This window comes from Hydra vulgaris, chromosome 07 (genome assembly GCF_038396675.1).
Source record: "Hydra vulgaris chromosome 07, alternate assembly HydraT2T_AEP".
Classification (NCBI taxonomy): Eukaryota; Metazoa; Cnidaria; class Hydrozoa; order Anthoathecata; family Hydridae; genus Hydra; species Hydra vulgaris.
Window position 1 is genome coordinate 7,128,862 of NC_088926.1, and position 26,965 is coordinate 7,155,826.

Genomic DNA, 26,965 nt, shown 5'->3' on the forward strand with positions numbered 1-26,965 from the left:
TAAACCCTTTCGCACCCAATTTAGGAAATTCTGTTAGTTACCCACAAAAAAGTTAAACAAAAAAATTTAATAAAAGTAAATAAAGTTTTCAGCAAAATAAATATACTTTACAAAAGATATCAAAATAAACATAAAAGAAAACTTACAAAAATATCTATTTAATAGTATATAAAACATAAAAAAAGGATTTATATCTACATTTCATAATATTATATAAAAATAACATAAAACAGTATTACATAACATGACATGTTATATAATGCACAACGATTCTTTATGAAATACAAACGTAATACAAACAAAAATGAGATTTTTTAAAAGATAAAAATGCCCTATCTTTATATATAAATTTAGTATCAGTGTTTCACGACAACTCTTAAATAATTAAACTCTTAAATTTCTTTTTATATGATTAAATAAAAAGCAGCTTATATCCAAACATACTTTACTTTCAGACCGCGTTACAATGTTCATCGAATTCAGGTGCAAAATTAAAGTGGTAAGTTTGATTTTATGTTCTTGTTTTTACATACTTTCTATTTTAAATAACTATAGAAGACCATCTCGTCTTCTATTCAGTCAGTAAGACCATCTCGTTTTCTATTTTTTTGCGACTAAACTTTGCAGGCCAGTTAAAACTTAAGAAAATTCAAATCTTGACATCGTCTTTGTATAAAGATTCATTTGCGTTTTTAATATCTGATATTGAGCTGTACAAGGGGTACAACGGATTCTTGTCACACTTGTTATTTATAAGTCGGTTAGGGGTGTCATAAACTGGTTCCTTTTCACATTCTGTTGTGGAAGACAAAGTGTTTTCATAAATCGGTCCTTCTTTGCATACATTTAAAGAATGCGCATCAGTTTTATGGGGAGTGCTAGTTGGTACTATATCGTATTCATTTAAGGTATCTGCAGAAGCGTATATTGAATTGAGATCGTTCCTTGTTAACTGCGAAGTACAACTAGTTGGCCTTTTCACAATTGGTTCAGTTGAGGAAAGATACATGGCTTCTATGTTGGACACACTTGGTGCATAATAAGGGTTGCTCGCCTCTAGGGGTCTGTCAGGCAATGGGCGCTGTGAAAATTAATTTAGATTTTATTATTTAGTAAGTGTACTTAAGTTACTTACGTAACTTAAGTTTGCTATTATTTAACAATGTAATTGTAAATTATATTGTTAAATAAAAGTTTGCTTTTTTTTTTTTACAAATTCAGCTCCCAAAAGCCAAAGGGTCCAGTTGAGAAAACTCTATTAGCCCCTTTTTTAAATTTGATATATTATAAAGTAAAAAACAATTATTTAGAAAAAAATATGAAAATTAGATACCTTAGAAAGAGTACCAGTAATAGATTTTGAATCTTCTTGATGATAGAAAATCGTATTTTTCTCGAGAGTGTTATATTGCTTCAAAGAAACATTGCTTTCTGTTTCAATACATTCGTAATCACATTCATTTTTGGTTATAGCTTTAATTGACATGGATGGAATAGTGGCGCGTTTCTTTTTTTTTTCTGTACAAAAAATATAATATAAAAAAATACATAGATATGCATAAGGGTGTTGACTTTTTGGTAAATTTTTGGTATCTCCTATTTCCTGTATAAAAAACAGATGAACTTTGGTTTGAAAGTAACTGAAAAGTCATTGGTTTTATTTAATTTTTGAAAAAAGGTCACATGACCCTTGATTACACACTAGCTCTCATATTTCAGTGAATTATTTTTTCTTCAAAAGTATATCCTGGGTCTCAAAAGAACCAGAATTTTATAGTGATTTCAAAATTCATGACCAAAATTCAAAATTCAACATCCTAATATGCATATATGCATATATATATATATGTATATATATATATATATATATATATATATATATATATATATATATATATATGTATATATATATACACACACACATATATACATATGTATGTGTGTATATATATATGTGTGTATATATATATATATATATATATATATAAATATATATATATATATATATATGTACATATACATATATATATAAACATGTATGTGCACATGCATATATATATATATGTATATATATATATATATATATATATATATATATATATATATATATATATATATATATATATATATATATATATATATATATATGTATATATAGATCTATAGTTTGTTGGCTTTGGGAAGAGCGGAAGGAAAAAAGTGATTCTTACGCCAACATATACGTCACTTTTAATTACTTTTAACTTTCGTCCAACATTTGCGTGTTGGACGAAAGTAAAAACCATTAATTTAATTACAAATTAATCGTTTTTTAAAAAAACCACAAAAACGCAAATTTAATTGACCAGAATGTTTTTTTAAAAACATTCTGAATGTTTTTAAAACATTTTGAATGTTTTTAACAATATAGACAATGTTTTTATTTTAATTTTTTTTAATAAAATGTTTTTATTTTAATTTTTTTTAATAAAATGTTTTTATTTTAATTTTTTTTAATAAAATGTTTTTATTTTTATTTTTTTTACTGAAAATCATGCGCGGAGTGTTGCTACATCGACTATCTTATAGCCTGACTCCCAAGGGAGTGCTGCTACATCGACTGACAAATAGCCTGACTCGCAAGGGAGTGCTGCTACATCGACTGACAAATAGCCTGACTCGCAAGGGAGTGCTGCTACATCGACTGACAAATAGCCTAACCCGCAAGGAAGTGCTGCTACATCGACTGAGGGTTTGGTTGGGGCAGGCAGTCTATCATTATTAAAAAAAAAAAAAATTCCGGTCTTGCATTTTAATTTTTACTTTTTGTCAACAAAATATGGAAAAAACTTTCGGACAACATCTAAGGGTTCAATATATATATATATATATATATATATGTATATATATATATATATGTGTATATATATATATGTGCATATATATATATATATATATATATATATATATATATATATATATATATATATATATATATATATATATATATATATATATATATATATATATATATATACAGTATTGGACAAAACATTTGCAACCAACATCGAACAATGCTAAAAAGTGTTCCTAATTTTACATGTCTTAAAAACGAAACGAACTATACTACCACAGCAAACAGTTCAAGAGTCTGGAGTCATAGCATGCCATAACATGAGCAATCAGCTGACAGGTGACAGCACACAGGCAGAATTTCGTTGACGAAGTGTCATTTTGCAGCGGACAAAACAAGTGCAACTTTTTTGGTTTGTTTCATTTTCTTAAGTCTGGTCCATGTCAATGTCACGGAAGTTTTTTAATAATTAAAGGAAGTATCCAGAAGTTTGCAGCAGCATGCAGAAGCTTCCAGAAGTTTCCAGAAGAAGCATCTGGAAGCATCCGGTAACATCCAGAAGCTTTCAGAAGCATCGAAAAGAAGCATCGAGAATCTTCCAGAACAGGTTCACACAGGTTCATTTTACTATATAAGAGACATGTAAATCGACATGTAATTCAGTCAGTATATGGAAGTCAATCAGTCAGTATTATCAAGACAGTTTATCGAAGTGAGTTTTATCAAAGTGTTTTATCGAAGAACATCAATACAAGAAGTGAAATACAACAAGTGTTTCATTACATCAATACAGTCCACATCCAACCAAGACGTTGTGTTCCACAGAGCATTATTGTATCATCACAAGGTAAATGTAACACGGTAAGCCTTGAGAAGCGTGATTATTTATTTTTATTGTTTTTATGACTTCAAGTGCAAAAATGGCTCCCGACAGTCTTGAATTGGAACTAAGAAAGAAAATTATTGGCGATTACATAAGTGGAATGTCACAAAAAAGTATTTGTGATAAATATCGCATGAAAAAATGGACCGTATCAAGACTATGTTCCAAATATCGTTCTACGGGGAAGTTGGCAGCAGATAACAAAGGTGGAAAACCGCGTTCCACCACTTCTAGAGAGGATTCTATGATCGTCAGATCCGTCAAGAAGGATCCCTGGATATCATCAGTCGAGATACAAAAGTAATTAGAGCTGCCTGTATCGGACCGAACAATCAGGCGACATGCTGTTGAAGCCGGATTGTTTTCTCGATGCCCTGCAAAGAAACCGCTGATTTCACTAAATAACCAGAAGAAAAGACTCCTGTTTGCTACATCTCATATTGACTGGAATGTGCAGAAATGGCGAACTGTCCTGTTCAGTGATGAATCGAAGTTCAACATCATTAGGAGCGATGGCATTTGCCGTGTACGTCGACCGGCCGGAAAACGCCTCAAATTACGTTACTGCCATAAAACCGTGAAGCATGGTGGAGGCAATGTAATGGTCTGGGGGTGTTTTTCTGCTAACAGTCTAGGTCCAATACATCGAAACGATGAAATAATGGACCGTTTCATGTTTAAAAATATCCTGAAAGATGTTATGTTACCTCATGCTGAATGGAATATGCCAATAAAATGGGTTTTTCAGCAAGACAACAATTCGAAACACACTGCAAAAGTAGCCAAGCAGTGGTTTCAAGACAACCACCTATCGGTGATGGATTGGCCGCCTCAATCTCCGAATCTCAACCCTATCGAGAACCTGTGGGAGATCGTCAACCGCAGAATTAATTGTGAAGGTGTTCGTAATAAGGATCAACTGTTTGAACAAATCCAAAAGGCCTGGGCAGCGATTCCACAAAGTTTCATTGATCACCTGATCGAATCTATGCCTCGAAGATGCAAGGCTGTGATTGACAACAAGGGATTCGCCACGAAATATTGATAGCGAAATACAGCTTGGTCAACATTTTGTCGAGTTGCACTTGTTTTGTCCAGAAGGAAATCAACTTATTTTAATACTTTTGATTAATTTATTAATTTTCGTGTACAAATAATGAACTTTGTGATGAATAAAACTTGAAGAACTTTGTCTCTAAACAGTTACATAGTTATTTCTCTAAATTGAAAAAATGCAGCACTTTTATATAAAGAAACTAAATTAGCATTATTTGGTTGCACTTGTTTTGTCCGATACTGTATATATATATATATATATATGTGTGTGTATATATATATGTGTGTGTATATATGTGTGTGTATGTGTGTGTGTGTGTGTGTGTGTGTATATATATATATCAACCATCGGAATTAGGAAAAATGAGGTTGGCAACAAATTGCCCATCTCAAACTGTTAGAGGTAGGCATTAGCTCGGCAAAAAAAATTTGACACAAAGAGGTTACCATAAAACATAGAAATGAGGGCTAAAGCTAGGACATGTCAAATATGTAAGACATTAAAACAAATAAATTAAATTATAATATTTTCATCATTGAAAATCAACTTACTTTTAGAAATTGATGGATCTTCTTCATATCGTACACCAGCTAAATAAAAAAAGAAGAGTTAAGATATAATAAGAAGAGTAGTATCTTCGTAATATTTAACTTTTTTGATAACATGCTTCCTAGTTGCAAAAACATAATAGCCCATAGCAAGTGAAAATGCAACAAGTTAGCTTCTGTTGACTACTGTTGATGGAACTTGTGATTAAAAGCTTTCTGAACCCTTAAAATTCAGCTGGTTCATCACTTCAAAAAACACAACTGATGATATTTTACTGAAATAGATAGAAAAGTGTTAATGCATTGACCTATGGTTTTGGGTTAGGGTAGGTAATATCTAAATAGATGCAACACACAACAAGTCTACAATTCCTGAGCCTCCTAAAAACAACATACTGTAAAAAAAAAATTGACAAAAAAATATTTTATCTGCGGAAGTAAACAGAAAGTAACCAGGGGCAATACATGCTTTGTTGAAACAGTACTAACAGGTGGTTACTAAAAATGCAGACTAACTTTATCTTACTTTTAAATGGCACAAGCTAAACTTATTTTTTTCATGATTTTTTCTTATGTTCATTTGTTACATATTCTTTTTAAAACTTATTTAATTTTCTAATAATTATTTAAGTTAATGCTTGTTTTTAATTATTTAAAAACTTGTTTTTAAATTAAAAAAAAAAAAAATGATGTCCAACCAAGAAGAGATAAGAAATGGATTAACGAGCTCTATTTGAATAATAAATTACTAGGAAAAAAGTTCACAGTAGATTACTTTGATGCTGAACAAATTCCAAGAAACACTATCTATGATATAATTAAAAGTGCTGAGAATGATTCTGGACACAAAAGACAGTTTTTTGTCATATGGCAAAAATCATGACCCTTAAGGTGATCAAGCATCTGAAAACCATGTTTGACTACAGTGGCCAGGATTGGATGAGGCAAACAAAAAAAAAATTAGGATGCAGTTCCATCATTAAAACTCTTGCCAAGTACAATGACATGAAAACTTACACGAAACAGGGAATACCTGATCAACAAGATAGCTAGAAACTGAGCAAATCAAGACCAATATTGATCACCTTAATATCAATTTTTAAGGAAAATCGGTCCTCCTTGAGGACAAGTCTTACTTCACCCTGTCACACTAGACAATTAACTGAAACAGCACCTATTACTATAGTGATAGATAGAAGACTCCACCAAGCGTTAAATATTGCAAAAGACGCAACTTCGAATTCAGGCTGCTCATCTGGCTGATCGCTTCTGACAAAGGTACTTCCAAGCCACTTTTTTATTATTATTGTATTAAGTGAAGATTAGTGCCATTTATCAACACTCATCATGGTGATGGTAATTATGTATTTTAGCTGGACCTGAATTTATTGCATTATGCCAAAAACCATGACCAACTGCTATGAGACCCATAACATCAATCCAAAAAGTTAACAATATGCCAGCTGTACCAGAGTGTTGCCTAATCGAAGACTTTTGGGGACTTTTAAGAGGCAAAGTGTACAAGAGTAAAATATGTGAAGCAACTACGAACCAAAATAAGGCTTTGTCTGAAAAAAAATGACCTTAACCTTGTATTTTCACATTTTTAGTCAGCTTGTCTTAGTGTTGGCCAAATCCCAAGAAGCAGACTGCTTGAAGACAAGTTTAATTAAAATAAATAACTAAAAACTTTATTTAATGATATTTTTATTTAGTCTCTCCTTAAAAACTATAAGAGTAATTGCCCTCGAAAGTAAATCCAGATTTTCAGTAACCACCCATTATATATCCAAATTTGATACGTTGCTCAGACATGCAAAGTTCTTTTTTAATCAAGTTTTTCTGCTAAAAAAAAGTAAACGCAATATTAAAATTTAGCTTAAAAGAAACTTGCAATGATAGAGTAGCCATCAGGCGGAGATGAGGATGATAGAGGAGCCAAAAAGCTAGTAAGCTTATCAGTAGATCAAAAACATTTTTAAAAGCTATACATTAATTTAAAGTATAAACTGAAATAACACAAGTTACTTGAATAAACCATATAAATTGAACTAAGTTGAAACTAAATATAAAACAAATTATTTTACTAATAACCATATAAATCAAACTAAATTAAAGTTAAAATGAATATTTGTACAAAAATATACAAAAGTTAGTTATAATATAAATGTAAAACAAGTATCGCATTTAACCATATAAACTAAACCATATAAACTAAACATAAAGCAAATAACTCTATCAAATCACATAGACTAAATATAAAACGATAAACCACATCATACTGCCTTGATTTTTACTCTGGCTGCAAACTTTAATAATCACAAAAAAATGCATAAATGTGTCATGATTTTTGATGTGTTCTAAATTAAAATAAATATAAAGCAAGCAATAAAATTTATTTAGTAATAAGAAGGATATACTGTTCCCACAAAATTCTACAATGACATCATATACCTAAATTATAGGTAAATAGGTTGCGGCGTATATATTTTAATGACTTGAAAATCAAACTATTATGGAGACTTTGATTAAAACTGCAAAGTTAGTTTTTCTTGGTTTACATTTATTATTTTCATTTAATCAAAAAAATTTTGCCCAAACATTTTTTTTAAACATTCTCTTTAACATGAACACAACTTGTCTCAGAACTTTGGGATCCCTTTAAATATAGTTTTTTAAATAAAATCTTTGTTAACTCATTTCAATAAAATTCAAAACTTCATCTTGATATTATCCATACCTGATACAAAAATAACTTATGGATTTGTTTGTTTGATGTTTCAAATTTAAAAATATATACAAAATGAAAATCTGTAGTCATAATAAAAAGTATAGTAACTTTCCATTATTTTTATGCTCCATCATCAGTTTCTAGCATTTGTTTTATTATTTCATAGTTTTTATGCATCAGTAGCAGACAGTTTTTGATATCTTTTGTGTGGTAACCCATTATATCTTTAGACCTTTAGTTTAGAGTGAAGAAAAACAATATGAAGAAAGTAAAAAAAAAAAAAAAGTGAAGAAAAATGAAGACTTTTATGAATAAATTTTTTGATATTAATAGTTAGAAATTTATTTATATATATTTATCTTAACTAATATTTTATCTTTGCTAAAGAAAACTTTTAATTTATATATGATAATGTATGATAAATAATGATATTTATCAAACATTATTTTAAAGACTGATCTTGTTGCAATCATGTTCACATAACACTTAAAGGAAATAAGCACTTATAAGAAGTTGGATTTTGTATAAAATGTAACTCTGTGACTACTAAAACTTGTTGCTATGCAAAATTAAATATCCATGATAGCCAATAAAAAAGATTATTACCTCCATATGAAGTTACTTTTTTATATAAAGTGGCTTCTTCGTATGAAGTGACTTCTTCATATGAAGTGACTTCTTCATATGGAGTGACTTCTTCATATGAAGTGACTTCTTTATATGAAGTGACTTCTTCATATGAAGTGACTTCTTCATATGAAGTGACTTCTTCATATGAAGTGAATTCTTCATATGAAGTGACTTCTTCATATGAAGTGACTTCTTAATATGAAGTGATTTTTTCATATGAAGTGACTTCTTCATATGAAGTGACAAATGATTTCAAATATATAATAAAAAAATGTGGCAAATATACTGTACATAGCAGACAACAAAAATGCAAATCTGCAACTACCAAAATTAACTTGTTGCCAAGCAAAACTAGGTACATATAACAATTAAATAAAAAAATATAACCTTTATAAGAAGTGCAGATTTGATACTAGTACTTATGTCAAATTTAGTAAATATTGCACTGATATCAAACTAACAATTAATTTTGTCTCAAAATTTCAAGATGTAACAAAATTTAGAAGACAAAAATTTGCTTCAAGTAACAAAATTTAAAAAAGAGAAAATAATTTCTTTAAAAATTGTCAAATGAAAATTAAAAAAAAAATACATAAATATCATGATATAGATGTTATAAAAATACTTTTATATACATCTGATTTAAAATTTTAATAAAATGGAAATTGGAAAAAGTTTTCTGAAAATAAAATACTAACTGAAAAATTATAATATGTCACCTAATTTGTAATCTTAATATTGTAACATATCATCTCATTTGTAACCTTAATATTATAACATGTCATTTAGCTTGTATATTAAACAAGTTAACGTTAAGTTAAGTTAACCTATTAACAAGTAATACAATATAATAGCATAATAACACACAATTTAAAAACAAAACAAACCTAATTTGAAGTGAAATTACGAAAGTAATAAAAAAACTTTTCTAATAAAAATATTTGATTGTTTTAAGGAAAATAAAACTTACATTGTTGAATTATTAATTTGGAGCGTGATTCAATTTTCATATTTTTCCTTAAAATAAAAAACTTAAAAAATTATTTTTTTAATTAAAAATAAAAAAAAATATAAGGTAAAAAAAAGAGAATTCTAATTAAAATCTGGCTATGCCCCTGCATACCCTTGCATTTCACGAGACAAAACTGAGTCAATAAAACACAGTACAACTAAAATATACATTTTTAGATAAAAGGAATGCTGTACTTATGACTTTAATGATATTTTTAATTAATACGTTTATTTTATACTATATGATTATACTATATGATATACTAATAAATTTTCTGAATGTGTGTGTGAATATATATATATATATATATATATATATATATATATATATATATATATATATATATATATATATATATATATATATACACACACACACACATATATATATATACACACACACATATATATATATATATATATATATATATATATATATATATATATATATATATATATATATATATATATATATACATATATATGTTTGTGAATTAAATATTTTAGTTTAAAACAAAATATTGTATATGTTGCAAAATTATTTAAACTATCAGTTTTTATTATTATATTTATATTTATTATTATTTTTTGCATTATCATCTAATATATACAAAATTATTATTGATATAGCAAGTTTAATGCTCATAATTTTGTAACAAACGCAAACAAGTAACTTACCAGCCATAGTAAGTCATGAAATCAGGACTAGAGTATTCACATTCATATTCAGCTGCCTGTTCTAATTGATTAAAAAGATATGACCATTTGTCATATCAAATATGTCAAGACTGGGGTATATTGTTGTGCTATTAGCAAATAGAGCCATTTTAAATATAAGATTGTCAGAAAGATCATTAATATAAATGCAAATGAAGAAGAGTGTTGGCCTTTGATACTGCGGTTAGAAAGGAATGATTTAACAATTAGATACACCATTTAAGGAAGGCTTATTGAGAAGATCAGCATTAAGCTTATGGAGAAGATCAGCATTAAGCTTATGGAGAAGATCAGCATTAAGCTTATGGAGAAGATCAGCATAAAGCTTATGGAGAAGATCAATATTAAGCTTATAAAGAAGATTACCATTAAGCTTATGGAGAAGATCAGCATAAGTGTGGTTCAAAAAACAACATTTTTGAAAAATAATCATACTATATTTTGCTTAACTTAATAAGCATTTAACATTTAAGAGACAACTTTTTTTTTCATGGGAAACACTTTACATTCAACTTTTTTTTTCAAAAATAAATAACAGGGCGAGAGACCTAATAAGCTGCAGATGGTCTGAACAAAAAATTTAATAAAAACCAAATAAAAACTTAATAATAAAAAAAAAAATATAAGCATGTTCCTATTTTCTCATAGAAGTTTATATCTCATACAACTTTACAGTAAGAAATTATTGAACATTAACTTAAAACTGAACTTAAAACAAAGATTTTAAAGAATTTTAGTTTCTACTACCTACTAAAAATTATTACTAAAAATGACACTTTAATGAATAAGTATAGTAACTGTTGTGCGAGAATAGACCTGTATTATATATATTACCACGATCCATATTAAACAGAATAGACCTGTATTATATATATTACCATGATCCATATTATACAGAATAGACCTGTATTATATATATTACCATGATCCATATTATACAGAATAGACCTGTATTATATATGTTACCATGATCCATATTATACAGAATAGACCTGTATTATATATATTACCATGATCCATATTATACAGAATAGACCTGTATTATATGTATTACCATGATCCATATTATACAGAATAGACCTGTATTATATATATTACCATGATCCATATTATACAGGGCATGGTAAGTCCATTAATCCACATACATTTAAGTCTATTCAAGTCTGTATGTTTTTTAAAAAAAAATTATAGTAATATAAATATATATATATATATGAAACTATTTCTCTACAGCTTACTAAAAAATAATGAAGTAAGGAATAAATATAGAAATGTTTGGTGTGGAATAGACTTACCCATATTTTACAGGTACATATTTTACATTTAGTCTAATAATTATTAGGTTATTGATCAGAAGCTTAAGTATATGATGAATATGAGGTATTTCAGTAATTTAAAGTTTTTTTGTTGAGTTTTGTTGTTGAGTTTTGTTGTTGTCTCAAGGAACCGCACTCTATTGTAAAGCTACTTTAACAGTAATTGATGCCTGTTTTAAAAGCCAAATTTTCTTTTACACTCATTCTTCTTTTTTATAAGGCCTACAAAGATTTATAATATTTTATGTTAATATTGTGCATATTACATTAATTTTTTTCTTGAATAATTTCACAATATTAATTTTCTTAAATAGCTAAAAGCATGTTTTGTGGTAAGCTTAAATTCAGCTTACCATTAAGCATACCAAAAAAATTAATAAAAAGGCCAGAAATTTTTTTTAATAAGATGTTTTGCTTAAGTCAATACCCTGAGTTGTTGTAGCGGCACTCCTCACATGTTTTACCTATTTAAGTCACTCGATGTATGTTTACTTCTTGGATGTTTTACCTACTTAACTCAGTCAATGTATGTTCACTCCTTCATGATCTACCTATTTAAGTCAGTCGATGAATGTTGACTTCAATTGTTGCTTAAATCCATAAATGCGCTTTATTCTAAAGTTACTCAAATTGTCATTGATGCCCGTTTAAGAAGCCATAATTTTTATTTTACATTATTTTTCATTTTTACAAGATCTGCAGGGATTTCAATACTTCATGTTATTAGTGTGCCATATCTGGGGCGGTTCTTCTAATGATGCCCTTTTTCTTTTAGACAAGGTGCAAAAACGCATTGTAAACATAGTTGGACCTGCTCTTGCAGCCAACATCCAACCATTGCCACAGCGTCGTAATGTTGCTTCTCTTTCTCTTTTCTACAAATACTAAAATGGGCACTGCTCTGAAGAGCTAGCGTCTCTTGTGCCATCTACTAAAATTCATTTTCGTGTTACTCGTCATTCAATTAAGTGTCATCCTTTTTCTGTGACTGTTCCTAAGTGCTCTAAAAATGCTTATTCGTCTAGTTTTTTTCCTCGAACATCAGCTCTTTGGAATTCGCTTCCTTCATCTTGCTTTCCTGATTCATATAATTTGCAATCCTTTAAGTCGTTTGTCAATCGTTATCTTGCTCTACAATCTTCATCTTTTTTCTTTCAGTAACTTCCAACTTTAATTAGTGGCTGCCTGCAGCCTTGTTGAAAGCGAAGATGTTAAAAAAAAAAAAAAAATTTTAAATGAATCTTTTTTTTCTTGAATAGTTTTACAACATAAATTTTCTTAAACAGCTAATAGTGTGTAAGTTTTGTGGTAAGCTTTTAATCAGCTTACCATAAAACTTAGATATTGCAAAACAGAACAGCTAATAAAATTCAGCTGAGAACAAGTGTATTAGAAATGTTAGCTATACCTACCAATATGTATGTATGTATGTATGTATGTATGTATGTATGTATGTATGTATGTATGTATGTATGTATGTATGTATGTATGTATGTATGTATGAATGTATATATGTATGTATGCATGAATGTATCAGTTTTGTTTTATTAGTAATGATGATGAAAATTTTATATTGTTATTTTTAAAAGAAACACAACAAGATTCAAGTTATGTAAAGTTAGTCTACTATTTGATCATATCAACCATTTAAAATTTAAAGTGTATGAAATAAAATGTAAGACATTTTTGAAGTAGAAAGAATGGCCCTCAAGCATTATCTTGCTTGTCCACATGCTTGCAAAAACTAAAAAAACTAAAAGCATTTCAACAAATCTTTTTTTTCTATCAAACACTTTAATATAAAAATTGTGAAAATTTATGTATGAATTATTTTACTTAGAATTTAAATAAAACGTTCGTTTTTTCATTTTTATTTTAGTCATCTTATTTGGAAATCAAATCAAATCTTTGTTTTGTCACTCTGTCATTTTTAATGTAATTATTGTTATATAAAATATATTTCTTGTATCAAGAACTATTTGACCAAGAAAATCACAGTCACAAGCCGACAAGAATATTTTTAAAAATGCTGATTGGCAAGATACAGGAAAGATATTTCCTCAATGATGCCAAGAAACAAATTAATTAATTTTCTAAATTTCCAGACCTATTATAAAATTGTGTAAATTTTATAATTTTATACACTTTTATAAAATTTTTTTTTATAAAACTGTTTTATAAAACATTTTATAATAGAAAACACTAGGAGTATCAAAATTAATTTTTCTCCAAAAATGTTTTTTATTTTTCACTGAAACCAATTCAAACTAGTTAAAAATATGTTTAAACAAACAAAAAAAAGAAAAAAACAACAACACAACAATCAATGATTTCACAATTTTAGATCAAATTGAATAAAAACCCAAACATTAACTGCATGGCTTTATCTCAATGCAACAACCGCTAACTTACATTGACTTTCTTTTTCTCCAACAAACAACAAATAAAGCGATAAGAATTAACAGTAAAACAACACACACTGCAGATCCAACTATTATAGATGTTAAAGAGTTTGTAATTTTAGATGTTTCATGAGATGTTGATAAGCTTGTGTTTGCTGCGGACTGAAAATAAAAAAAATTAATTTTATAAAAAAGTAATTATTTTATGTGATCGCTTACTTCTATAACAGATTTAAAAACTAAATGTTTTAACCTACCAATGATTGTATATTTGTTTCAGAGGTTGTTTTCATTGTTAAAACCTCTGTGCAATTTAGTACTTCTGTGGGTTCTACTATCTCATTACCTTATAACAAAAATAAAAAAACATTTAAGATCTTTTTAGATAAATAAAATAATATTTATTAATTAACATATTAAAAAATAATCATATAAAACCCTTAAATCTAAAAAGTCATTCATGAACCATGAGAAAAATTAATGGCATTAATTCGGCTTGTCAATTAAAAGAATTTAATTGTAAACTCTATTATCATACTTATTATCAAATAAAAGTAAAAACTAATTATTAAGTATTATTAAAGAAAAGTTTTATTATAAAATTTTTTTGGTCATATAATGGCATGTGATCACACATTCTGAAGAAGCCTCTCTCCTCTCTCTCTCTCTGTCTCTCTCTCTCTTTCTTTCTCTCTCTCTCTCTCTCTCTCTCTCTCTATATATATATATATATATATATATATATACATATATTTATAATTTAAAATTTGATTAATATAATTTAAAATTTGGTTTAATAATTGTTCCCTAGAACTCTCTTCAATTCTCTCTAAACTATTTAATAAATACTTGACTGAGTCTTGTTTTCCTGCCTGCTGAAAAATGGCATCTAGTGTTCCAATTTTAAAAAAACTCTGGAGAACATTCTGACCCCTCCCATTATTGTCAGATCAGTCTTCTTTCTGTTATTAGCAAGGTCTTTTGATCAACAAATTTCTCACATCCCATCTTGAGTCAAATAACTTACTGTCAGACAATCAATACGGTTTTAAATCCTCTTGGTGACTTGCTAACTGTTGTGACTGAAAGATTATATCTTGCATTAGATAGAGGCGGAAAGGCTAGGGTTTTTGCTCTTGACATATCTAAAGCTTTTAACAAAGTTTGGTGTGCTGGTCTTCTTCATAAGTTTGCTTCATATTGTGTATCTGAGAGATTTTTTTAAATTATTAAATCATTTCTTTCTAACTACTTTATTAAAGTCATCCTTGAAGGCCAACACTTTTCTTCATTTCCAGTAATTTTTTCTATCCATGATCCTGTTTTGTTTCTTTTCTACATTAATGATCTTCCTGACAACTTTACAACTAAAGCAGCTCTTTTTGCTGAAGACTCAAGTCTATACTCCTGTTTTGACTTCTCTTTTTGATTGCTTAAAACAGGCAGCCAATCTTGAATTTGATCTCGCTTCTGTAACAGATTGGGCTCAAATTGACTCACACTTAAACTACTTAAACTCTTTTTACTGCAAACAACTATCACAATACTGTCAACATTTCTATATTAATGAATGACAACCTTTTCACTGAGCCCTCTTCTTTACATCATCTTGGATTATTGTTTACTACTGACCTTTCATGAAAACCATATATACAATTGATTGCTAAATTAGCATCAACTGAGGTTGCTTCTCTTTATCGTGCTTGCCATTTTTTTGTTCCTGATTTCATTATCTACTTCTACAAACCTCTTATTTGTCTTTGTATGGAATACCGTTGTCATATTTGGGCTGTTCTTCTAATGATGCTTGTTTTCTTCTAGATAAAGTCCAAATACGCATTGTAAATGTAGTTGGACCTGCTTTATCTGCTAAGCTTGATAAAGCGTCCCTGCTCAAAAGGAGCTATTATCTCTAGCTCCATCAACTAAAACTCATTCTCGCTTGACTCTTCATTCAGCAAAGTCTCAATCGTTTACTGTATCTGTCCCTGCATGCTCTACAAAAAAAATTTATTTGCCTAGTAATTTTACCTACACTTCAACCCTTTGGAACTCTCTCCCATCTTCATGTTTTCCTGACTCATACAACCTACAACTTTAAAGTCTTCTGTCAGCCGTTTCTTTGTTCAATAACTCTATTCTTTTTTTTTCCTAGTAACTCCCAACTTAACAGTAGTTGTTGCAGCCTTGTTGGAAGTGAATCAGAATAATAAAAAAAATTTCATTGTAAATGTTATTTACATAAATTATGTTATAGAACTAAAACAACCATAAATAAATTTTTTTTTCCTTAACTAAAAAATAAAAATACATTGCAAAATCCATTTTTTTTATGTCACTCTCCTGCTTAGAGTCTTTTCATTGCAATAAAATTTTACCAATGTTACACTTTTGTTTGGAGCAAAAGCTCTTAAAAAACCTAATTTTATTTTAAATTTATTTTTTCTGCTAAAAAACTTATTTTCTTAAAAAATTGATTAAAAGGAAATATATATATTTTAAATAAAAATATGAAACATAAAACATAAACAAATAAACCCAAAAACTATAAAATGCTCAAGCATTTTTTATTTTTTTGAAAAACATTTTTTAATAGGCTACTGATTGCCCCTAAAATACTTAGTTTCTTGTGTGTATTAATTAGTGTGCAGATTTAATTTTTCAAGTCCGGCTTTTATCAACCAGGGAGAGAATGATTAAAGAGGTCAGAATCTCAGGCTTTTACTATATGCCAATGTGTGCACCTCATATCAATAACATTTTGTAGCAATCTTAATCTACAGTAATAAACCATGATCTGATTTACAGCAAAGATGTTGGATTTATAAAAAACTTGTACCAGTAAATTTTAATTCTTTTTCATTATATAAACCTTATTGTAAAAGAATACCACCTAGAAAACACTTATATTGTGAAAACCCATTATATAAATAAGGGAAAAAAAAATTATTTTTTCTTCTTCAAATTACAAAACTTATGTTCAAAGAATACATAAATATACAATACCATCACTATAATTTCCTTGCACTTGAAAAAGAAAACAAGAACTATTTGATTGAAAATCGCAGTTTATTTGTACAGACATAAGTTGACCTTTCATGCCATTCCAATCTGAACTGTTTGAATGCCACTGAAAATTTATTTACAGCTTTAAACAATTCTTAATTTTACAGATAAAAAAATCATACAACATTAATTAATACTAACCAATAAAATAATAACTAATGTTAAACAATATAATAACAGTGCAATAATATAAAATATGTATGAATCTATAAATGTACATACATATATGGCAGGCTTTGGCAGGAATGGAGGGCTATAGCCCTCCATTCCTGCCAAAGGCTGTATGGTACATATAAACATATATATATATATACATATTTTTTTTTTTTTAAGAAAAGCATGAAATTTTAAATCTTGACATGTTTCATAGCTTACATAGTACATTTTCAAAAGATAAAATTACAATTTGGAATATAAACTCTGGAATATAAAATCAAAATTTGAAGACATTACAGAGAAATATTAACAGTCAAATAGAATTGTTACAAACCAATAAAAATTATAATACGAATTAAGATACCGTAAATAGCATAAAAGCAATAAGTAAATAAACTAGATTGACAAATTTATATTATAATGAGCAATTTGTTTGAAGATGAATTTTCCCATTTAATATGTAGTGCTTCTTTAATTTTCAATTTGTTTTTGTAAGGAGCAGTATCCAAAATTTCCAAAAGCGGGTCAAACCGATCACCAAACAATAAAAATCAAGTAACTTTATTAATTTTAAAAATTTTTAAACTATTTTTTTTAAATAAGATAAAAAATATTAACAAGCACATTATTTATTAATTTTTGTTTTTTTAATTGTATTTAAAAATATGAACACTAGAAGAAAAAAAGATCGCTTTTGGCAGAAAGTCTATTAAAACCAATTAATATAAAATACATTTAACAAATTTAACATTTTATATATGTAAATGTATATATTTTTAAATATTTTTTATATAGCATACAGAAATATGCTATATATTTTTTATATAGCATACAGAAAAAATAAAAGATTTAAGGTTTACATTTTTTACAACAAAAAAAATCTGAACCCATTACAAAATTTTTTGGCAAACACGTTTTGTTGCAGAACCAAGTATTGCAATTTGGATTCTTGCATGACATCATGTCTGAATGTAATTCTTTTTTACACTTTCTGCATTTAATAACTTTTCTTCTTTTGGCTGAAGGTATTGTAATCGGTTCTATATTTTGAGTTACTTCTTTTTCTGCAGGGTTTGGTAATGGCATTATAAGTTTGCAGATGGTTTTATGCTTTTTAGCTTGTTTTTCAGCTAATTTGAGTTGCTTAACTTCTTCTCTTTTTTTGAGATGATATGCAACACTGTGTTCTGTAATACATTGGCCAGCAATTTTTGGAGTATTAGGTTGCCTCGATTTTTTTACATGAGACTGATTTTTTTCTTGAAAAAAACTATTCAGTTCATTTTCCATTTCGATTTTCATTCATGTAGTGCTCTGTACTTGTCAAACCTCGAAGCTGGTGTTGCTGGTTCAGAAGATGCTAAAGACTTTGTTTTTCGCTATGGCGTTGAAGACGTCAATTGATTAAACGTTTCGGAATTAGCTAATGCCTGTTGATTGATTTTGTTTTGGAAATAACCCAGTATATTCAAAACCAGCAATAGTGTGCAAATGTGTAAAACACTTACCGCTCTCATACACCTGTTTGAGCAACATAGGAAAATTTTCTTTATCTAAGTTTTTGCATTTTGTGTCTTTGTAATATTTGGTAAGAACTGCCTTCCACACTTGCTTAACATGGCAATAGACACCTCTGTCCAGTGGCTGAAGAATGTGAGATGAGTGGACTGGTAGACAAATCAAAATTATATTGTTTTCCCGACATAGCAATACAGCTGCTAAACTGATGTGAGACGTATGTCCATCAAGATGTAAAATATGAGTACAACTAATAGCTTGACATTCTGGTACATACACTTCCTTCAACCATTCAATAAATGTGTCATGCTCAATCCAACCAGATTTAGAAATTGAATAACTGATGCCAGTTGGACCACCTAAAGCCCTCTCAGCTCTAAAGTTTCCTTTTGCTTTGTATACCACGAATGGTGGTGTAAAGTATCCATCAGCATTACAGCAATTGTTCACTGTATAATGGATTTTTTCATTGTTACCAGTGAGTTTCAAAACACGCTTTGCACCTTTTCGACATACTACAGTTGCTTTGCCTTAATCACCACAGAAACCTGTTTCATCGCAATTCTAAATGCGACAACCAGAAGTTATCCCAGACAATTGATATTGTTTAGTGACAACTTCAAAATAATTATCAATTATTTCTTGCGTACAAGAAGCGGCTCTGGCAGATGCTAAAGTGTGAGTTTTTCTTGTGGAAATTTCTTTAGACCTTCGGTTTATAAATGCATAAAACCAGTCTTTGCCAGGTCTATCGTTTTTAAATAGGCCTGATTGATTTGTACGAAGAAGGTAATCGCATACAAAGCCCATGACATCATTTCGTGTTAAACCATAACCCTAATCACATAGGAACTTAAACGCATGCACCATAATTGACTCTGTTTGCTGTGAGAGTACAGTTGTTGATCCTGATCCCTTGAAGTTAGTATTGTTGTTGTTCTTGCGACCTATTAGAGTTGAGAATGGAATGCCATATTTGAATGCAACTTTTCTGATTGAAGTATTTTTTTTCTTTTATATCATTTAACACAGGTTCTATATCTTCTTCATTGTATGACTTTTTACTTGTTGTCATCTTGAAACTGAATAATAAATATCATTCAGTCATTTTTGTAAAATATCTTTATATAGGAAGGACCCGGAACTAACACATGAGAAAATCCAATAATTTAATTCACCTAGGTACCTAATTTAAAAATTCACATACTACTTAATTAAGGAATTTAAAGTAAATATGTGAATGATCGATTTTACTAGAAAAAATTTAATAATAATTTTTCTTACTTTTTTGTCTAATTTTTAACTATAAAACAAAAAAAAATTATGTAATCGGTATTAAAATTAAATTTTCAACAAGATAGAGGTAAAATTATTTTTAAACAAATTATGGTTCCCGAATTATTACAATAGCAAATAAAAGAAAAAAGGAAATTTTTACGACTCTCTTTTAAACGTTTATAAAAAAAAAATGACTGAAAAATGACTTGGATTTTATTTTGACACATTTGAATAGAGGAGATGATTCTCTTTCTTCTGGTGTTTTTATTTTTTAAATATTCCTATCAGTTCCGGTTTTATTTAAATTTTTCGATCAGTGATCGAAAAAATAGTATGATCAGTTTGACCCGCTTTTTCTCTCTCTCTCTCTCTCTCTCTCTCTCTCTCTCTCTCTCTCTCTCTCTCTCTCTCTCTCTCTGTATATATATATATATATATATATATATATATATATATATATATATATATATATATATATTCAGAGTGTTTGCCATTGAAAAATTTTATACAGCATTTTTATGCGATATTGGGAAATAGGTGTGAAAAACAAATAAAAAGCTTTTAAAAACAAAGGTCATTGCATTCCAACACTTAAAAAAAGTTTAAGACAACCTATGACTCGCGTCCACGGTTTCTTAACTTAATTTATTTGATTTAAGGTTACACATAAGTAGAAAAAAAAATATTTATTATTATTTTTGGCTATTTTCATACCAGGAATATATTTACATTTTATAAATGTTAAGTTATAATTATTCAACTTATTTCATTCTGAGCAATCTTATTATCTATTCAGTCATGATTATTTTCATATTTAAATCGCTTCTTGTGTGATACAATAAAGAGAAGACAAGAATGAAAGACAATTCTTTGCAATTAAAATGAATGAGTTCAATATTTTAATCTATTTTAATTCCATACATCATTTTTAAATACAGTTTCAAAAAGTTTAAACAATTATTTACATATATTGTCTTCTTTTATATTTATTTTCATTTTTAAATTATAAATGTAAAAAAAAAATGCTTTATAGTTTTAAATTTTTAACAAAACACTATTTGACAGTTGCCTACACCCTGTAAAAGTCATATGTAGCATGACCAAAATTGTTTGTTGCCCTTTTGAGGGATTTTTACATTTTATGTAAAATATGATTACTTGGTAATGATTATATATGATTACTTGGTAATTGACTTTTGGCTATATAATGGTGGTCTCTTAATTGGTATATTTGTTGACAAGCTTTTTCAATAAAATCAAACATAGGAAAAGTGACTGGAACTATATCATGTTTTTTGTTGGCTTTTTGCCACTGATTAAAGGTGATATCTTCCATGCCATGTCTATCAAATAAAGCAGTAAGATACTCTTTTAGTGTGTTGGTATCTAGGCAAATGTGCAGCATGCAGTCTTGATTTGTTTAGTCACATACAGCTAATGTCAAGAGGTCTTTATAGTCTGAAATATCTAGTATTTGTAATCCTAAAAGTTTTGCATTTTGGTGGTACTCACAAACACATACTTAATGGAGACCTGAAGCACCTCCAATAAGAATAAACCACTTTGGCCTAAGTTTTTTAGCGAAAATCATTTAAAAGATTCATTTTTATATTGATTGTTTATTATATTAATAATATTCTTAATAATAATAATATTTTTTATTACATAATCAACTTGTGCACTATGTTGACAAGTCAAATAACTCTTATAACTTGGTATAAGTTGTAACCTATATTTGAAAATGATAATCAAATAAGTCAAATTAATGAGGAAAGTTGGAATCGTGAATGTATTGAAAAAATATTATAAAATTTATAGTCATGGTATTAAATATCAGGTGAATTAGACTAAAAGTCTTTCATTTCAGTTTTATTTAATAGGCTACTAATAAGTTTTATATGAAAACATTAAAAACTAAATTTCAGTTTTTATATGTGTATGTTTAGTGGTGTGTTTAGGCATAAAGGCACTTCATAAATCAGACATAAAACCAGACGCACTATGTAAGGAGAAGTGTTCAATTACAATTTTTTTCTAAGTTCTGGGAAAAAATGTGAATGTTAAAAAGTAAATGGTTTAACTACAAACTTATTTCTAGTACTGATTATGAAATACTTTCAAATTCATTATTACAATATATAATACAAACTAAAGTACAACAATAACTTTATTTTTATTGTTTTTAATGCATTTTGGGCAATTTTCATTGTTCTGATTTTGTAACTTCCCCATAAGTACCCACTAATTTTTTTCTGAAATCACTGTAATAAAGTCACCTAAATTAGAAGAAAAAAAAATCTTATTAAAACCAGTGTTGATCCTAGGTTACCGGTGGTTTTAATGGAGGCACATTTTCCTAAGTTTTAGCCGCAGCCATTTTTAGAGATCTATAACTTTTTACTGTATTGTATCTTATTAAAAAATTTCTAAAAATTTAGAAGCCTATCATATATAGAAACTTAAAAAATATTTCTTTTCACTTCTTAAACTGCAGGTGTTTGTGTATTGACTCATCAAAAACCAACTTTTTATACTTGCAGACAATTTTTTCGTTTTTTTAGGTAGGAATTAGGAAAGTTAAAAAAGAACTGAAACAAGTCAGGTCAGGTTTAGGATCATTAAAGTCACTGATAACATGTAATCTAGTACTACCCATCCCATTTCATGCTTTGGTGCTCTTGGTTGATTAATAGTTAGAGATGCTAACTTGATAAAAATACTCATCTTGCAAAAATACTTCATCCCGTCAATGCCTTGATAAAAGCCTCCTAGGCAAAGACTCAGGGAAAGCAGAGTAATTCTGTTGACCAGCATAGCACCCCTTCTTCATCTATTAGGCTGGTGTAGATGTCAGCATTGTTTCCAACTCTTTGTGTTTTCAACTCTTCATGTTTTCTTTTAATGAGGGTAAAACTATAAAACTCATTGGTTCTGAGGCTGGCTGGTAGTAAGGTTTCTTGAACTCTGCGGTAGTATCAGAGAGGCTGATTCAAATAACAGCTGTAAAATATCAAAGTATTAACCAAAGTATTAAGTCCTTAGTAGATGGTGTCTCTGTCAGCGCTTTTGGTATGCATTGTTGAGGCAACATAAAGAGCCTTAAGTAACAATTTTAGGTTAATTAGAAGAACTGAAGCAACTGTATATCTCATTGATTGGGATTGCCCTATCTATGAAAAAGTAAAGTTTTCTTTAACTGGAACCATGCCAAAAGTTACCAAAAAAATTAAACTTTAAAAAACCATTAGCATCACCTAACTGTTTCAATACTGTTAAAACTGTTTCAATACTTTCAAACTGTAACAAAGTGGTCTTTATAGTAACTTCCCACCAGTTGAATCTTACCTCTTCTAAAATTCATCAGACTTGCATTCTATTTGTGAGACTAATTTGAATTCAGCTTTTTCTTCTTTGGATCTCACTATTGGTGGCAACTATTTTTTGATTCGCTAAGACTCTCTCTCTTCTCTTCTCTTCTCTTCTCTCTCTCTCTCTCTTTCTCTCTCTCTCTCTCTTTCTCTCTCTCTCTCTCTCTCTCTCTCTCTCTCTCTCTCTCTCTCTCTCTCTCTCTCTCTCTCTCTCTCTATATATATATATATATATCGATATAGTCAAATGCTTGGCTATAATGATCTCTATCTTCTCAACACTGTTCTCTTTTAAATGCAATTTCTGATCAAATTGACCAAGCCATGTCTCTCTATTCCCCTGCCAGTATTAATGTTATTAGAAACTTTACTGATCATTACTAAGGTGACAGGGTCAGTGGTATTGGAGCTTGCCTCAAACACAACTGATCCCACTTGCAAGAAAGCTTGTCAAATCAAAAGTCTATTTTTGACAATTTTGTTAAATCTATTATCTTTTAAATAAATTTCTTGTACATGTTTTTGATTTTACTTTTTTACAAAAACAGATTTTAGTGGTTTAAAATTTTTCTTGAATTTTTACAACTTTTTTTGTTTGTTTTTGTTTTGAGCAAAAGAGTTTTTTTAGTTTTCTTCTTCTGTTATCTCAATCTTTTACTCAGTCTCTTTGTGACTCTACTTGTGAATTTTCCAAACAACCCTAATCACTTACATTCTCTAGCGTGTGTTCAGTTTTTCCTTGTTCTCCTATAGGTGGTTCCAACCATGCAATGATAATCTTAATAAAAATCTTATATCTTTTATCTTCTTCAGACTCAGAAGAATTCTGAATTCTTCTCATGATTTTCTTTTTCTTAGGCTGATGTCTTTTGTCTCTCTCCTGATAAATGCACTTCCAACATAACTCCTAGATCCAGGCAGGTATGGAAGCTTTTATTTCACCTTGTTGGTTTTAAATTGAATCTCACTCTACTCCATAGTTTTCCCTATCTTGTGCAACTGCTATATCTAATTGCAATCATTTATTTCAAAAGAATAATTCTCTTGTGAACAAACACCTTTTTATTATTGCAAGTAATCAATGAAAAAAGATGCTGCCTGATGAAAAATGGTATTTATGGTTACAATTTTTTAAAAAACCTCTAGAGAATATTTTTATCCCTCCAACTATCGTCCAAACAGTCTTCTCTTTTTTATTAGCAAGGCCTTTAAGACTTTAACCAACAAACTTTAAACTTGAGCCTAACAACTTACTCTCTGACAATAAATATTTTTTGATTTTTTCATTCTACGGCTGACTTGCTAATACTTGCTAGCTAACTGCTGTGAATGAAAGATTCTATTGCGCATTAGATAGGAGCAGCAAGACAAGGGCTATTGCTATTGGCATATCTAAAGCTTTTGATAAAGTTTGGCATTATCTGTCAAACTTTATCAAATATTTGGTGTACCTGGAAAAAATTTTGAGATTATAAAATCATTTCTTTCAAACTGCAGTACTAAAGTCAACCTTGAAAGTCAACACTCTCCTTTATTACCAGTAAACTCTAAAGTACCTCAGAGCTTTATTCTTGGTCCCATATTGTTTCTTATCTACATTAATGATCTTCTGACAATCTTAAATCTTAAATGGCTCTATTTGATGACAACTCAACTTTATACTCATACCTTGACAACTTTATACTCATTTCTGTTTTCTATTGCTTTGAATAAGTATCTTGAGTCAAACAACAAGTTCGAAAAACCTTATTTACATAGGCTCTTATCATGGATGATAAACTGATGCCAGACTATAATAGTGCAAATGTAGACCACATGTCTATTGTAGTCAATTATATTGTCTAGGGTCAAAGTCAAACATTTTAAGGTGAAACTTTGAAGTTACATATCAAAGGAACTAATAGCTTCTTTTCACTCTCTCTAAATACAGTATTTCAAAACCATCTTTCAAAACCAACTTTCAAAACCATTTTTGGAGAGACAAAGTGGATTAATAAACAGTTAACCCATTGCTCAAAACCACACGCCCCCTAATTTTCACTCACTACAAAATATTTTCAACACCTGAAAGGTTATTGTTTTTTATTTCATTTGAAAATTGAGCATACTTGAAGCAAGTCCAGTAAGGCTCATTTGATTAGGACAATCACTAGTAATGTTAAAAAAGACAGTTTGCAATAAGTAAGTTGCTGTTTCAGTTATTTTTTCAAGTCAAAGTTTTTTATAGGCAAATAAGCCCTTGAGATGCTCAAAAAAAATTTACTTAACAATATCAGGCCTAATTGGAAAACCATATAATTGGATATCAGCACTATTTGTTTGTCGGTTTTATTTGTACTTGTTACTTTGACTAATATACTTAAAAAAAAACTCTAAATCAAAGATTTTCCTAATTCAAAATTTTTTTGTTCAAGTGAAATTTAAATTAGAGAGATTAAACTGTATTTATGTTCTCATATAATTTTATAAAGTAATTTTTATCATTTAATAAATTTTATAATAAATGTTATTATCAATAAATTTATAGTTTAAAACATACATACAAAAATACATATAAACAACTAAAGCAAAAAAACTTACATCTAAATATAGCTTTTTATTTTTATATCGAGTTGACAAAAGCTTTTGACATTCATTTCTTTTATAAACTTTTATATGCTCATGATAGTCATACAAATTTATAACACCTGCAGAACAACGATCAAGATTTAATCCACCATCATGAGCAATCTCTACGCTATGCAAATCTGTATCAAGCTCATAAATTGGAACATATTTGATAGAAATACTTTTATCAAAAAAACTACAATCTTTACCTAATAAATAAACATTATATATATATATATATATATATATATATATATATATATATATATATATATATATATATATATAATGTGAAAAATTATGTAAAAAATATAAAACAACAGCTAACCAATTTTCTGGAGTTCTAATTTAACATTCTTTACCAACAAACACCCAAGTTTATTTGAGTAAAATACCTTTCTATCTAAACATTTACAAAAACAGCAATCGCGTGCACCCCTGCATAATCCATTAAGTTTCCAACATCCAGCATACCAACAGCTTGACTCAGGGTTAACAAAAATATTTAAAAACTTGCCATCTTTTTTTGAACGAGAAATATCAAAGGCATTACAGTTTAAGATGCCAAATACTAGTATAACAAATACATACATATGTCCAGATTATTACTTTCTCTTTTTAATATAAAAAGGCTGATAAAAAAAAAAGGTATATATAAATTATACCAAAAAAATCAAAATCACATAAAAGCAAATTATAGAAAATTATACAGTGGTATTTTAATGGTTAAATAAATAATTGAAAATAAGTTTCAGAGATGAAATCTCTGCAAAGTTATCTAGCAAAAACAAAACAATTAGTACTAACAATTATAAACATTCTTAGATACAGAGAAATGTTTCCA

The 26,965-nt window shown here is 28.6% G+C and overlaps 1 protein-coding gene across 1 annotated transcript; it reads right to left on the minus strand.

Moving 5' to 3' along the window:
• Window positions 1–65: 65 nt before the first annotated feature.
• LOC100207741 (uncharacterized) lies at window positions 66–26,768 on the minus strand. Its single transcript, XM_065800925.1, has 9 exons — window positions 26,450–26,768; window positions 26,095–26,330; window positions 17,135–17,258; window positions 14,386–14,474; window positions 14,139–14,290; window positions 9,653–9,699; window positions 5,325–5,363; window positions 1,334–1,518; window positions 66–1,081 (listed from the first exon to the last, which is right to left on the minus strand). Exons 1-9 carry the CDS (start codon window positions 26,712–26,714, stop codon window positions 650–652), a joined length of 1,569 nt encoding a protein of 522 aa, XP_065656997.1. The 5' UTR covers window positions 26,715–26,768; the 3' UTR covers window positions 66–649.
• Between the last annotated feature and the right edge of the window lie 197 nt (window positions 26,769–26,965).